General features: G+C 57.2%; 6 protein-coding genes across 6 annotated transcripts; 4 read left to right on the top strand and 2 right to left on the bottom strand.

Moving 5' to 3' along the window:
- Positions 1 to 204: 204 nt before the first annotated feature.
- PUNSTDRAFT_46812 (uncharacterized protein) lies at positions 205 to 2,012 on the bottom strand (the record flags this gene model as incomplete). The annotated part of the gene is made up of 6 exons (XM_007387190.1): positions 205 to 363; positions 554 to 658; positions 727 to 1,182; positions 1,228 to 1,422; positions 1,473 to 1,628; positions 1,677 to 2,012. 6 exons carry the CDS (start codon positions 2,010 to 2,012, stop codon positions 205 to 207), a joined length of 1,407 nt encoding a protein of 468 aa, XP_007387252.1.
- A 722-nt stretch (positions 2,013 to 2,734) lies between these two features.
- PUNSTDRAFT_145875 (uncharacterized protein) lies at positions 2,735 to 3,986 on the top strand (the record flags this gene model as incomplete). The annotated part of the gene is made up of 3 exons (XM_007387189.1): positions 2,735 to 2,815; positions 2,882 to 3,038; positions 3,108 to 3,986. Exons 2-3 carry the CDS (start codon positions 2,985 to 2,987, stop codon positions 3,984 to 3,986), a joined length of 933 nt encoding a protein of 310 aa, XP_007387251.1. The 5' UTR covers positions 2,735 to 2,815; positions 2,882 to 2,984.
- Positions 3,987 to 4,045: 59 nt separating this feature from the next.
- PUNSTDRAFT_122353 (PEBP-like protein) lies at positions 4,046 to 4,884 on the bottom strand (the record flags this gene model as incomplete). The annotated part of the gene is made up of 3 exons (XM_007387188.1): positions 4,046 to 4,313; positions 4,370 to 4,490; positions 4,546 to 4,884. 3 exons carry the CDS (start codon positions 4,879 to 4,881, stop codon positions 4,141 to 4,143), a joined length of 630 nt encoding a protein of 209 aa, XP_007387250.1. The 3' UTR covers positions 4,046 to 4,140.
- Positions 4,885 to 5,208: 324 nt separating this feature from the next.
- PUNSTDRAFT_127870 (uncharacterized protein) lies at positions 5,209 to 6,405 on the top strand (the record flags this gene model as incomplete). The annotated part of the gene is made up of 5 exons (XM_007387187.1): positions 5,209 to 5,569; positions 5,631 to 5,832; positions 5,886 to 6,067; positions 6,129 to 6,261; positions 6,308 to 6,405. Exons 1-5 carry the CDS (start codon positions 5,270 to 5,272, stop codon positions 6,403 to 6,405), a joined length of 915 nt encoding a protein of 304 aa, XP_007387249.1. The 5' UTR covers positions 5,209 to 5,269.
- A 1,709-nt stretch (positions 6,406 to 8,114) lies between these two features.
- Positions 8,115 to 9,017, top strand: PUNSTDRAFT_74600 (uncharacterized protein; the record flags this gene model as incomplete). Its single annotated transcript, XM_007387186.1, has 1 exon — positions 8,115 to 9,017. One exon carries the CDS (start codon positions 8,115 to 8,117, stop codon positions 9,015 to 9,017), a length of 903 nt encoding a protein of 300 aa, XP_007387248.1.
- Positions 9,018 to 11,788: 2,771 nt separating this feature from the next.
- On the top strand, positions 11,789 to 12,787 carry PUNSTDRAFT_23650 (uncharacterized protein; the record flags this gene model as incomplete). Its single annotated transcript, XM_007387185.1, has 1 exon — positions 11,789 to 12,787. A coding segment is annotated over one exon (999 nt), but the record flags the coding sequence as incomplete, so codon positions are not given.
- Between the last annotated feature and the right edge of the window lie 1,491 nt (positions 12,788 to 14,278).

The raw sequence follows: 14,278 nt of genomic DNA, 5'->3' as shown, positions 1-14,278 counted from the left end.
CACGTTTGCGCGTCCTCTTCCTGAGCAAACTAGGAGTAGCCAGTGACGAGAGAGGATGCGAATCGTCTCCATTCGCCAGCGTCAGACGACCAATCCTGTGATGCACACAGCGGAACATCTCACTCGTAGAACCACAGGAAAACGGAGTGCCGCTCTCTGAAGATGCAAGAATGCGGGACCAAGTAACATAAGACGCTCTAGAAGTCAGAAAGACATCTCTTTCGGTTGCAAGTCGTTCATCCCAGGAGCTTCGAACAAGGGGAACAAGCGGCCGCAGTTCGGCTTCCGTGCCAACTGGCTTGCACGTGTCATCCGAACGGCGCCGATTGCGCCGAACGCCGTACATCGCATATCTTTTGTACGCTGGCCAAGTACCATCTTCAGAATTTGTTAAGTATGTATACTACGTCTCCAAGGTCAAATCTGAGCGTAGAATCTAGAACAGTACAGCCCTGGTCTCTAGCCGATCGTCCGAAGGAAACCAAGAATCGGAGCTCAGCTTTGACACCCACCATGCACCAGAGCTGTGATTACGATGAACCCGTAAACGAACTTCGTCCGCCAGGCGTTTGGCATGGATCCGCACCCACTTGAGCTTCGGGCATATCTTCGGGAAGTAGAAGGGCATCTTCCTCTGCTTGACCTTATAGTTGCTTATCTGCATAGTGTCATAAATCGGTGAGTCATTGCTGGAGTCAATGAGGATCCTTATCGTGGATTACTCACAGCATGCGTCCAGTCTACGCAAAGGTACTCCAACGCAGGATATGCTTCGGAAATTGCCAACCAATCGAGTTCGTCGCTGCCCTCGATGCTGACAGTGAGCATTTTGAGGCTCGGCGCGTCCGGCCACACCGACATCACCTCCCAGCAGTAGGGACCACCTGCCCAGCCAGCACGAATAGTCAACTGCTCGAGGCTCATCAGAGAAGCGCCAGAAAGAGCAAGTTCGCGAGAGAATCTGTAGCCCATCACGAGCTGCCGAACAGGTGCCAATGAGAGCCAAGCGGTGATCCCCTTTCGAGGAAAGTCGCAAGACGGGCACTTGAGCTGCCAACATGGCAAGGTAATGTCGGTCAACTGTTGCCGGTGAACCTTCAAGAAGGAATCAAGCGCGTGCAGTTCGTCGTGGTCCCAGCACAGTTTACAGTCCCAGATCCAGAGGGCGAACGAGGTCAAGAACTGAAAACGTGCGGCGGCCAGGAATGCTCCGACGCGTACACGTACAGGCCGATAGAACTGTCGCCCGACTGTGAGCGATAATGACGTCAAGAGCGGCAAAGAGTCGGAAAGATCAGAAGGAAGATTTGGCTCTACTTCTGTATCTCGTGGATCCAGGAGGTTCTGCAGTGGGTCGAGGAACCAGGAATTGCCAGTACATGCTGTCAAGTCCAGCACACGAAGGTGTTTGAAGATAGCGAACTGCAGAATATTCAGCCCAGTGCCTGACAAAGACACAACACCTTACTTACGTTCATCACAGCGTCAGATGTGGTCTTCACCGAGAGTTTGAGGGAGCGTATCCTCTCCCTTCTGTCGTTCAAAAGGTGTTCTAGGTCCCCGAGAGAGTCTATATGAACAGATCCTTCCAGTTCGAGGTCGCGCATCCCGGGGATGAGTGGAAGAACCTGATACAGAGCTCAGAGCACACGCCTCACATATGGAGATTACCGTACCTTAGCGAGTTCTCTAATATGCATATCCGGAACGACATCAGGTTTGACCCGAAGCCGCCGGACATGGCCCAGATGGCCGCGTTCCAGGAGCTCGTCTTCATGATAGTTCGGGTCGCCGGGATGGAGAATAGTCAGAGTACGATAGAGCGCTGGCTCGCAGGCGTAGTACGCAAACTGGCATGTAAGTGCTAAGTTGATGACGGATCTACGGTCCAGAAAGAAGGCGACGTTGCTCCATATCTCTGACGGTAAACCACGGAGACTGAGCGTGTTGTGCTGGCTCCCGTGAAAGAGTTTCCGGAAGGATTTGACTGATTTGCGAGGTGATGGTGGCATGGCGGAGAATTTGGCTGGCAAAGCGGTTCCGATGCGAGGATTTATACCGATAGCGATGTCGCCTTGTAAAGCGAGGCTGTCGCTTTCGGGACAGCTTGCGAGTTCTGGCTTTATGTCGGAGTCTCAGTGTTGCAAGATTCGAGGAGAATAACAATTGTTTGATCATCGCCAAGGATGTAGCTTGTATGGCAATAGTGGCAACAGGAGAGAAGTACCGGCGTGTTTTCGATAGCTTGTTGTTGTTGCGCCACCCGTGTGGCCTGGCACAACAACGCGCTCTCCTCCTTCATTATTGTTCACTAAAGCGGCCTCTTCTGGTCAAAATGCGCCTCCGACCCCACCTTTCGCCTTAGGACGTTAACGCTGAAAATTTGGATAGGTAGTCAACTCCCGAACGACGTTCATCAATATCTGCTGTACTCTCTTGTCGGCACGCCTATTGCCATGGAACGGCACGAACTGCATCAATGACCCACCACACGGATGTGCAGCCGTGATGCAGGTAACGAACTCCGATAGGGTGCCTTCAACACGACAAACCGGGTTTGGCCGGATAGTTCTGCTTCCGCCTCGCTGCTCGCCTCCGTCTGTCGCGCCCGCCTGTAGATTCCTACTTGAAAAAGTATCAACAGTGAGCACACGACAGTGTCGTGTTTGAAAGCCATCGATGACTCACAAAGCCACAGAAACAGCAGGACATGGCCTCACCGTGGTGGCTTTTTCGTACTCGAACGGCCACTCAAATTAGCTGGAGCCGCAAGCCACACTCGGGACTCGAGAGGATATATTTATGAGGACTCGAGGTAAGTTTTCGGTGTCGATCGCATCCCGGTTCCTTCAATCTCAAACTCAACAACTTTCGTCATCAGTTCTTGTATACCGTCGCCTCGCCATTGCGTTCTTGAGCGCGTTGTTCCAAACCGGCGCTGCCGGTTCTTTTGCCACTGTTTTACCAGTCGAGCGTCCCCAAGGATGGCAGCGCCTGTCCCGGAAGCACATGTTCCTTTCAATGTCAACAGGGAAGAGGTACGTCAGCCACATCCTTGGAGCAACGGATTTGCGAATTCGGCGTTGATTGTCATGGCACGTTTCTAGCCTGTGGTGCCGCCCATCGTCTGCATGAACCGGACCGCCACACAGATTTACCTCGAGCTTCACAAGTGCGACTTCAGGTATCTGAAGGAGCTACATATTACCGGAATATCGTCACAAGAGCGTTTCCCCTGGGCCGGCGCAACCTCGCTTCCTCGCTTGCATACGTTAACTCTCGAGTATCACTCCTACTCCGAAACGCTGGAATTCCTATCTATCCTGGACGCGCCGAAGATCAGGACCCTCAAGCTTAGTAACATGGACCCCGCCGGAGCGCTGAACGATGCGTCCGAGCTGTTTCACCGTCTCTGCCAGCCACCGCTTCCCGACGCCGCCGGATACGTGCCAAACTATAGTTGCTTCACGACCGATCTGCACCACCTCGAGTTGGCCAACGTTCACGCGTCGCCGGGTGCCGTTGCCGCCTTCTTCGCCGACTGCAAGTCTCTTAAGACGCTCACGCTCACCAACTGTTCGAGCGCGCTACACGACACGCTGGTCCAGACCCTGTTCCCGGACGAGTGTATGGTCCGTTACCACACCGGCGCCGATTCCGATTGCCTCCTACCGAAGCTCCGATTCGTCAAATACACCCCTGGCGAGGGCGCTTCTGCCGGTTCGCTGGAGGAGAAGCTGTTCGCGCGTCTCCGCGTTCTGTTCGCCATGGATGGAGCTGACCGGACATCAATTCTGCGCGTGCTCGGGAATTGGCTCCATGACTTGGTGGGTGGAAAGAATGAATGGGATCGTCAGGAGGATGTCGTTCATCTGATCCTCAAGTATCGCTGGTACTCACGGCCCTGTCTCGGATGTTCATGCTTCTCAGAGTTTCTGAACCGGGCCCCCAAATTTTCAGGCACTGGCCTCAAGGCGCACATGTAGAAAGACCTCACCTTCCTTCATCATCTCCTAGCCACGCGCAGGTGTCGCTGTGGCGTAGCGGATATCGTACAACATCATTCATTCCGTAGCCGTACATGTCGTGAATGCTAGCAATATATCGTCTTGTGGCCCGCAACGTGCTTTGCCCGCCACTTCACTGGTCCACGCTCCTCACAAGCATGAAGTTTGCGCCAACTAGCTTCAGTCCGTACCTCTCGCCAAAAGCTACGGCGTCCCAGCTCCTGCGCTCCTCGAGGGTCGCACCGTACTCCGGTGAACCCTCGGGAACCCCGCCGAATGACGGCGGCTCTTCAAAGAGGAGGAAAGCTGGCGGGGTCGAGCACTCAGAAGTCTATCGAATGAAGAAGGTAGGAAGGAGCTACTATATCTGTGCACGCCCGATCCGGGACGTGGCCCTGGAGGGCGGTAGGGTGTTGTCGCCGGCCTTGAGTGCATCGCGTCCGCATTGCCGTCCGATGACGAGGTCAACTTAAGTCCTGTGATCTAATACGCGTGTCAGTCCTGTGCTCGTGCATGAAAGAAACCACAACGTGCGCACCACCCAATGCCGGAACGACTTGTACAGCGGCTCTGCCCTGCTAGGGGCGTCCGGATCGAGCATCGCAAGCGTGTATGTCGTCTCGCCATCGCTCTCCTTCCCTTCGCCGCTGTTATCAGCCTGCTCCGAGGGTAGATTCATCGGCATGAGCTGTACGCTCGGCTCATCCTGCACATCCGCGAGCGGGAGTTCGTTACCCAGGAGCGCTTCTTGCCCTGTCGGCCACACCACGGAAAAGAGGAGAGAGGGAGAAAAGGAAGACGGGACCACGTCGGGTATGAGAGACTCGCGAGAGAGAGACGAGGCAACGTTGGAAAGGGGGTCGAGGTTGGCCATCGCGATGGTCCAAGCGAAGTTGCGTCTCCGCACTGCGCGATGACGGCGTACCCGCCGGGCCTGACGGGCCGACGGAGTTCATGCTAAGGCAAGATTATTGTCATAGCGGAGGTTGAGAATTCCTCTGTGCAATATACAACCCATCGAGATGTGGCATACGGAATCCTGGTCATTGGACAGGAAGTCAATGTATGTACTCACTTCATGGGCTCAATGAGGCGTGGCGCAGGAAAATGCGCAGGATTCACGGTCTCCACAAGCTCCAGATAGCCATATGAATAGCTTGCTGTGCAGTACTCTACAGCATATACAATGCCCTGTAGCACAGCGAGAACGCCTACAAAAGCGGGATTAGCAGCTTGTCCTCAGCTATCTTCCCGGCCCCACCATGGATGAACACTCGGTGCCACACAACCTGCGGGAGCTCGTTGACATGGACGCGCTCTCTTTCGTTACCGGCACGGACAGCACATTCTCTGGACGGGCGGAACACGGGCACACGATTGGTCAGGCCATCAAGGCCACGCTAAGAATTGTCAACGCCCTCCCGGCGCTCGCGCGACTCTCCTCGAAGTTCCGGGTCAAGGCTCCGAAGAGGCGAAGGGCGCAACGAGGCACCCGCAGCGACATCCGAGTTCGATTCGAAGATGGAGAGGATCTATGGCTCCCGCCGTTGACCACCTACGAAGTGCGTGTATACGTAGCTCTGCACGGCTCCTCGTACACTTACAATCATTGTGGCAATACAGGAGGCCCGTGATATGGTCCGGGAAAGGATCCGAGTGCAGACAATCCATATCGAAGCGCTGATGGCCAAGTTGTGTCCGCCCATGCCGACACTTCCACCGTCACCTACCATGGCTATGGGGCTACCCGACGTACATTTTACTGTCACAAGAGGCAAGCAAATACCGCGAACGACGCTTCTCACGAACAAGAACTGGGACAAAGGTACTCTTCATACCTTTCCTGCCGTGTTCCTCCGCATCTAATCGATCGGCCAGTGACACAATCACTGAAGCGCCAGGAGGTCATCGATGTTCACGTTTGCCCGCATGCGCCCGTCAATATTGACAGGAATCAAAGCTGCTTTCTGCCACTGCCGGCTCAAGAGCCGTTGACGTTCCGTTTGGCGACTGTCAGCGGCGATAAACTGGTCGATCTACCGCCGGCGGATGATTACATGGTCCGCTTCTTCACGTTCACGTCCCCTGTATTGCTGTGCTCTGACTATATGTTGTCATCAGAGCGCGCTTGAACAACTCCTTCACGCTTTCGAAGAGCTAGCCAATATTGCACTGCAGTTCATATGGCTCACCGTCACCAGGTTTGTGCTTGCACTTTACGAAGTCTTCATTGGCCCCTCCGTGTGGGATGTCAGTACGTATTATCTGCCTGCGTTACTGGACATATGCTAATTTGATAGTAATCCTCGAAGCCATGTCCACGCTCAACCCTCAGGAGGCGCTGAATGTGCATGTCAAACTTATAACAGATCACAGTGCTCGAATAACGGCTACGTAGAGTCAAATGCAGCCCTTTTACACGATAATGTCTACCCTTTCGGCAGTCTGTATTAAACAAGTGGAACTCGTACACCTGTTCGCATTCGAATGTTTGCCGGATACGAGATGGTCCTGATTCTCCTCACAGACTCGACCTCGGTCTGGGTTTAGGGTTTCATGCTCTCCGTGTTCGACGTCCGACTCCGGCGGACGAGTCGGTCCCCCAACATCGCCGTGGTCGTCTTGGACGCTATTTGAATCGTGGAACGACTCGTCTCGATGTCTGCCGCTACTCAGTACATCTTTACCCCCGGTTCTCATGGTCCCTCCGATGCTGACCTGGACGCATACGCCGCGGTCAACGCTGCCGCATTCTCCGGTCCTGTATTCGACGCCATGTTACCTGGGCACGCGACCGACGAAACGGGTTACCGTGCGTACATGCGGGCGAAGGAAGGGACCGCATCGTTGTTCTACCAGGATGCTCTGTCGTCGTACTGGCTCGCGCAGATATCGCCGATGGCTTATCAGGAGGACATGCCGCCGTTCCGGCCTGGATCGTGAAGTCGGACGGACCCCGATGCGCGATGGCGACTGCTTGGGCACTGGTTCGACTGCATCACGAAGTTCCTCAGGCTCTGACGGCAAATCCTTGGGTACCACGACAGCTGGCGTATGGGACGATATGCTGAAGATTCGGTTGGACGGCTGGAAGCTGGAGAATGGAGAACGGAATTCAAGAGGAAAAGAACGGTGATGGGGTGTTGTCGTATCTGCTCACCTTGACATCACGGAATTGATCGAAAGCCCTGCATACTCATTGAACGCTATTCCAATGAACATTTTACGCTGTACCAGATATTGCGTTGTTGCCACGGACATGCCGCGATTGTGTATTTGTTGCATCACCTCACAATGTCAATGCGAATCACGTTCCCTGTACAATGAGGTGATTCTCCCTTTACCGGGACGCACCATCATGATATTCGTGGGTCGGTAACCGATCGGAGAACATTCACCGTGTCAGGACCCATAGGCTGCGATGTTCGGGAACATCACAGCGGTCGACAAGCTGTCATGGAATGATATCGCTGATGACGAACTCTCGTGTCGTGCGGAGATAATCGTGAACTTGCACGATGTACGTGCACAGCGCGGCATCTGAGCGAAACACTCGGACCCGTCGACGAACGTGAACGCACTCGATCGCTCCTGATCGGCTTGACGATCCACAGAGACGATGTCCCATCTTGACGAAATCGAGCGCACAGATCTGAGAACACGGGAAATCAACCTACCGTAAGAGCAGAGACGACCTGGAGCTTAGACGCAAAAAAACACGATTGTTGCACTCCCTCGGGATCACGACCCGAGTTCGTCCGGATTGACGTTTAAGATTCGCCGCCATATCTCACCCCCCCCCCTCCCCAATATTACGAGGAATGCGAGGGTCAAGACATAGTCGGTGGTGGGGGAAGATAGTTGTTCTGAGGCGACGGGAGGAACGAGCGAGACGCAAGAACTGAGTCTATGGAGAGCGTGCGTTGCGGTGGCGGTGCAATCCTTTCTTCGCCACCCGCATCGCGCGCCATAGGTTTTCCATCACTTGGCGAGCTCACGAGAGCCGCCGTAACGCAAATTTGGAGCAAAGAAATATATTTTATTCCCCATAATCATTCGGAACCATAATCAACAATCGCTGATAACCTTCAGTATCTGCAGAAGATAATGCCACGTATTACAGCCAACCCTCACGAACAGGTCGCCCCCAATTTCGCCGGAGCAGCCTTCGCAGCATGCAGGCGGTCCCTGGTGAATCAAGACGGCCTAACGGACGAACAGGCGGCGCAAACGCTGCTCGACGCGTGGACCGCCGACATCAATCTGGAGAAGGCGGCGTGGGATCGGCAGATAGCGGCGGACCAGGAAGCCGCGCAGCTTGCGGAACAGGAAAGGTTGGACCGCGAGGCGACGGAGAAAGCCGAAGAAGAGAGGGAGGCCGCGAAGAACCGACCAAAGATACCGACGTACACCAAAGGTCATATGGTCGGCCAGGAATCCGCCCCCCTCACGGACATCAAGGCTCTGAAAAAGCTCAAGGCATATCAGTACGTCGAACTGTGGTACTTCGGAGTCGAGGGACGGCGCAGGGCCGCAGAAGACGCCTGCAGGACCAGCGACGAAGTTCTAATCGTGGCCTGGGAAGGCGAGGGGGGCGCCCTGCGGCAATCGGCACCAAATCGGCTCGCGCGGTTTTGCGTGCCCGACAGAGATCTCACGTGGAGGGAACTCTCCATCGCCAAAACGGGCCTACTCGAGGACATGGCCAAGGTCGGATGGCCCAAGAACATCGTGCAAGATTTCGTCGATTTCTTCTTTGCGATCGACAACCACCCAAGCCGTTATGAGGGCCCGCACGGCGACCCCTGCCTCCTCCTCTACCAGGAGGAGGTCCGTCAGCTCTGGCATTTCCGATACGATCGCAATCCCGCCGAGGTTTTCGACCCTTCGGTCTTCAACAACGACCGGCTGCAGCGCATAACGCAGCGATACCTCAACACGCAAGTCAGCAGCATCAACAACGCGTATGTCCTTCCCTTTTTCCCCCACTTTAGAAACACAGCACGCTAACAGCAATCCCTTCCGCCATAAAACCCCCCCCACCCCCACCTCCTCCGCATCCGATTCGCAATCCGCAACACGATCGCGCACGCATATACGGAACCGCATCACTATGCAACGCGCGCTTCACTCGCGTCAACAACTGGGCAACTCCCGAAACCCGATCATCGTCGCGCACCGGGCGTCACGCCAATGCGGACGTCCCCATCATCCGGGCGATCACTATCGTACCTCTGCGTCACCCCTGCCCACTGACGGGGACGAACGATCGCACGCAAATCCAACGCGCCGCTCTCCGAATCGTCACACGACGTTCCGCAATCGGCATGCCACAGCATGAGGAGAGCCGCTCCCGTCTCTGCAGGCGGGCCAGATCGGCCCGAGAGGAGGCGCGGTTCGCAACAGGCGGCCCCATACCCGACGGGAGGAGGGGAGCGCAACGGAGGCGAAAGGGATCGCAGCGGGCGACAGCAGGTTTTTTGCCAGGGAACCGGTGTCAACGCCCGTACACCATGTGCCCTCTGCCTCGGGCGTCACCCGCACGACGTGCGAACGTGCAGAGCGCAACTCCTCTGGGACGGAAAGACCAAGGTGTATGCTTCGCGAGACGGAAGAGGGCAGCTCGTCGACCCGAGCAACAAGGTACTCTGCATCGACTTCCAGGTCCACGGGTGCAAGCGTCACTCGCACACCGACGCATACCGGCACACCTGCTCTGGGTGCGGAAAATCCAGCCACGGCGCTCGCGACTGCGCTCTTGCAGAGGGCCAGTAGCGCGCTCACACCGCTGCGGCCAGACGCTTGGCGCCATCAGCTCCAGGCACACGGCCTCCAGCGCAAATACCCAGACGTCACAGATTCCATCCGCCACGGTTTTGATGCAGGCATCCGCCCCCCTGTCCTTACTTTTACCCCACCTAATCATGTATCCATCTCCAATCAGCAGGCAGAGTTTCAGCGCAGTGTACAGAAAGAACTCGAGAAAGGCAGGTACCTCGGCCCGTTCACGAAGGCCGTCATCGAGGGCGTATTGGGCCCTTTCCAGACGTCGCCGATGTCCATCATCCCGAAGCCCAACAACCCGGCGAAGTTTCGCCTCATCCAGAACCTCTCTTTCCCATGACATCCCCGGGAGGGCATCACGTCCATCAATGCCGCCATCGACGCTACGCTATACCCATGCACATGGGGTACTTTCACCGCCGTCGCGCTGTCGCTGGCTCGTCTCCCTCCAGGGTCGCAGATCGCGTGCCGGGATGTCGCGGAGGCATACCGAACGATCCCGATCAAACCAGAGCAATGGTCGGGTTTGGTGGTGCGAGTCAGCGAAGGCGACGAGTTCGCGGTCGATACGTGCGACTGTTTCGGTTTACGCTCCGGCTGCGGTATCTTCGGCGCAGCAGCAGACACATTTGCCGACATCGCAAGGGCCAACGGCATCGGCCCTGCATCGAAGTGGGTGGACGATTTCCTGTTCTCGCGGATCCGACGGGAGTTCCTGGAGGAATACAACCTCCGACGGGAGGGCTGGAGACGCAGCATCGCAGCGAGCGGCGGTGCACGTCATGACCGGAGTCGTCTATGGTACGGAGGCGCCGAAATCCCCGATGGTCGGATTGAAGAGTTCGACGACGATATGGCGTTCCCGCTCCAGGACCTCGCGCAAGCGTCCGAGCACTCGCCGGCGGACGCGGAATTCTGTTACGCAATGTGTGACGTCGACCGCATATCTGACGAGCTGGGTTGGCCTTGGGGACTCGACAAGGACCACCCATTTGCAGACTCAGCGCCGTTTACAGGGCTCGACTGGGACCTCAAGTCAGCGACTGTTGCGCTGGGCGAGAAGAAGCGACTCAAGTACGTGCAGGCCATTCGCGATTGGAGCGTGCGACGGACCCACGCCTTGGACGATGTGCAGAAGCTCTACGGCAAGCTTCTGCACGCCTCTTTGGTCGTACCAGAAGGACGGGCCTACCTCACCGAACTGGAGGCCTTGCTCGGCGTTTTCGGTGACCGTCCTTTCCAGCCACGTACCCCACCCAAGGGTACTATGGCTGCTCTCGAGTGGTGGACAAACACCCTCCAGCGCCCCACCCTCAGCCGCCGCATACCAGGTCCCGTCGAACTACTGGACTCCGGAGGTTATTCCGACGCGAGCTCCAGCGTGGGCATCGGAGTGGTGGTCAGAGGCCGTTGGCGCGCCTGGAGGCTCCTCCCAGGATGGGACGCCGGCGGCCGGGAGATCGGCTGGGCAGAAGCAGTCGGGTTCGAGCTCCTCGTTCGCACCATCATCAAACTCGACGACGCCGAGGCCAAGCACGTCAAGGTGCACGGCGACAACCGAGGGGTCGTCGAGGGCTGGTGGAACGGTCGAAGCCGCAACCGGCATATCAACACCGTCTTCAAGCGAATACACACTGCGGCCAACGATGCTCGACTTACCTTTCACACAAGGTACGTCACCAGCGCTAACAATCCCGCGGACGGACCATCGAGAGGTGTCTACCCGGCTTTCAGCCAACTACTCCCCCCTATACCCATACCTGAGGCCCTCGAGGGTCTCATCATCGATTGCACAGAACCCTTCACGCAGCGCGAAATCGAAGCCCAGCGCAGCGGCGCGGCAAAGGAACCGCTCCCAAAGCTCTGGGGCAGCATCGACATCAGGCGCAACTCGGTTGCGCAGGCAGATCTCGAATGGCGTAACGAGCAGTTCGCCGCGGCAAACTTCGCCGATTGGTAGAGAAGTCACGACTCCAGCCGGGGCGCAAACCTCGACACAGGCCAGCGTCCGTCCGGCGTGCCCATCAGGACAGCGACTAACGCGTTGGATACCCGCAGGAGGACGGACCAGATTCGACAGTAACGGCGAGCCAACCGGCTTGGAGCAAAGAGACCTCGACCGAGTGCGGGAGGTAATGGCACAAGCACTGGCGCCGTCGACTGCCGAGACCTACGGCGCGGGCCTAGTCGCTTTCCATGCATTTTGCGATGAGCGCCAGCTAGCGGAAGATCAGCGAGCGCCAGCGTCGGCCACCCTCATGCTGGCCTTCCTCGCCGCACTGGCAGGCATATACGCGGGATCCACCATCGTGAACTACTTCTATGGCGTCCGCGCGTGGCACCTCATCCACGGCGTGGCCTGGGATATGGACGACGCAGCCATGCAGTCCATGCTGCGGGCCTCGGTTCGCCTGACACCGGCCGCTTCGAAACGAAAGAAGCGCGAGCCCTACACAATCGACATCATCTGCGCCATCCGCGAGCAGCTAGACCTTCAACAGGGTTATGACGCCGCGGTGTATGCCTGCTTGACAGTCGCATTCTATGCGTGCGCGCGGGTAGGAGAGCTCACAGTACCCAACCGAAAGGACTACAAGCCGACCGCGCACCCCAGACGATCCGACCTCGGGAGTGCCGAAGACCGGAACATGTTGCGCCAGCAGACCCTGAACCTGCCCCGGACGAAGTGCTCGCACAACGGCGAACAGATCCACTGGGCACAGCAAGACGGACCGACGGACCCCGTAGCCGCGCTGGCACACCACCTCCAGGTCAATGACGTCGGCGAAGGCGAGCACGTTTTCGCATACCGGTCGCGCAACGGGCAAGTATGGCCTTTGACCAGGAAGGCATTTCTAGGGCGCATTCGCTCCGCCTGCGAGGCTGCGGGCAGAGCACCTCTCCAAGGGCACGGGATCCGAATCGGCGGAACCCTCGAGTACCTCCTACGAGGTGTTCCCTTTGAGGTCGTAAAGACCAAAGGGCGTTGGGGAAGCGAGGCCTTCCTAGGGTACCTACGGAAGCACGCGGAGATCTTGGCGCCCTACATGCAAGCAAGACCGGCACTTCAAGCCGAGTTCGTACGGTATGCCATGCCTCCGGTTCGGTGACGGGTGAGCACAGCTCCTTTTCCAGCGGGGGTCGCTCGCGCGTCGCGTCGCAGCACTCCTACCACAGTGGGTTTCGCGGCTCACACACCCCGCAGGTTTCCCAGACCGGAACGCCCCCTTCGGGGGCATTCGCCCGTACCTACCAGCACTCAGCACACGCCCTCACGGGTAGCATACACCCGGATCGAGTAATAGGGCACCAGCCCGTAATCTTTGTATGCACAGTAAAGACAGACTACTTAATTACAGTGACAAGCAACCTAGTGAGAGCCATAGATAGTTGTTCTGAGGCGACGGGAGGAACGAGCGAGACGCAAGAACTGAGTCTATGGAGAGCGTGCGTTGCGGTGGCGGTGCAATCCTTTCTTCGCCACCCGCATCGCGCGCCATAGGTTTTCCATCACTTGGCGAGCTCACGAGAGCCGCCGTAACGCAAATTTGCCGACCCACCCACCCAGCTAGACCCGCGCAGAGCACAATGGTCAGAACCCTGCCGCAAACATCGGTAGTCAGCACGCGCAACGGCCGACAACAAAAGATAAGGACGCACACAGTCACGTGTGACGGCAGCACGGGCACACGTGGCAAAACAAAGAGCAGCCCGAGCACGGGATTCGAATGCCCAGGTAACGACACAGCAGGCGCCAGTAATAGGTCAGCCCGGGAAGGTCCGGGCAGACACAAATGACACCCGCGAGCCCCGGGCCGGTAGTAGAGCGCGCGGGAGGCTCTGATAGCGCCGGTTCCCCGGCACCGGGGAGAGCGGGGAGAGGATAAAGGGCCCGCAGCGGACGCAGGCCACCGTACGGCTCGCCCGTGACAACTATAGGAACCAAGAGAGTCAGCCTCAGTAAGTCAAACAACACTGGGGCGCACAATCATAATGCATAACTCGACAGCGAGGGTCGTCCAAACGAATATAGTGGGGCACCACACGAGCCGAGAGATGTTCGGCGTAGAACACTTCACCAGGAGGGATGACAAGGCCCTCGGGGGGGAGAGGCCAGTACAGAGGAGAGGAACGAGCGACTCGAGAGTGGGAAGACATGGTTAAAAGAAAGGAGGGGGAAAGAAAGAAAAATTTCCAACACCGTCCTCTTATAGGGCTGCGGACCGCGGTGCTGGCACCACCGCGGATCAGTCTCCCCAAAGAAAGAGGCAGAAGGAGAGAGCGGTCAAGAGCAAAAAAGGATTAGCACAGAAAAAGTTGTATGTAAAGAGAACCAGCGTTTGGCAGAGCGCAACCCATTGGCAAGTCCCTTTTGGGGTCCGGGAACCGAGCACAGGGTGTAAGCGAGGTCTTCAGGGTTGGGTAAGATGTTCCCACCCACCACGCCTCATGATTGACCCTGCCCGCCCTCGCGGCTCACACACCCC

The sequence above is a fragment of the Punctularia strigosozonata genome (assembly GCF_000264995.1).
Source record: "Punctularia strigosozonata HHB-11173 SS5 unplaced genomic scaffold PUNSTscaffold_13, whole genome shotgun sequence".
Classification (NCBI taxonomy): domain Eukaryota; kingdom Fungi; phylum Basidiomycota; class Agaricomycetes; order Corticiales; family Punctulariaceae; genus Punctularia; species Punctularia strigosozonata.
This window is presented reverse-complemented; position numbering and strand designations above follow the sequence as displayed.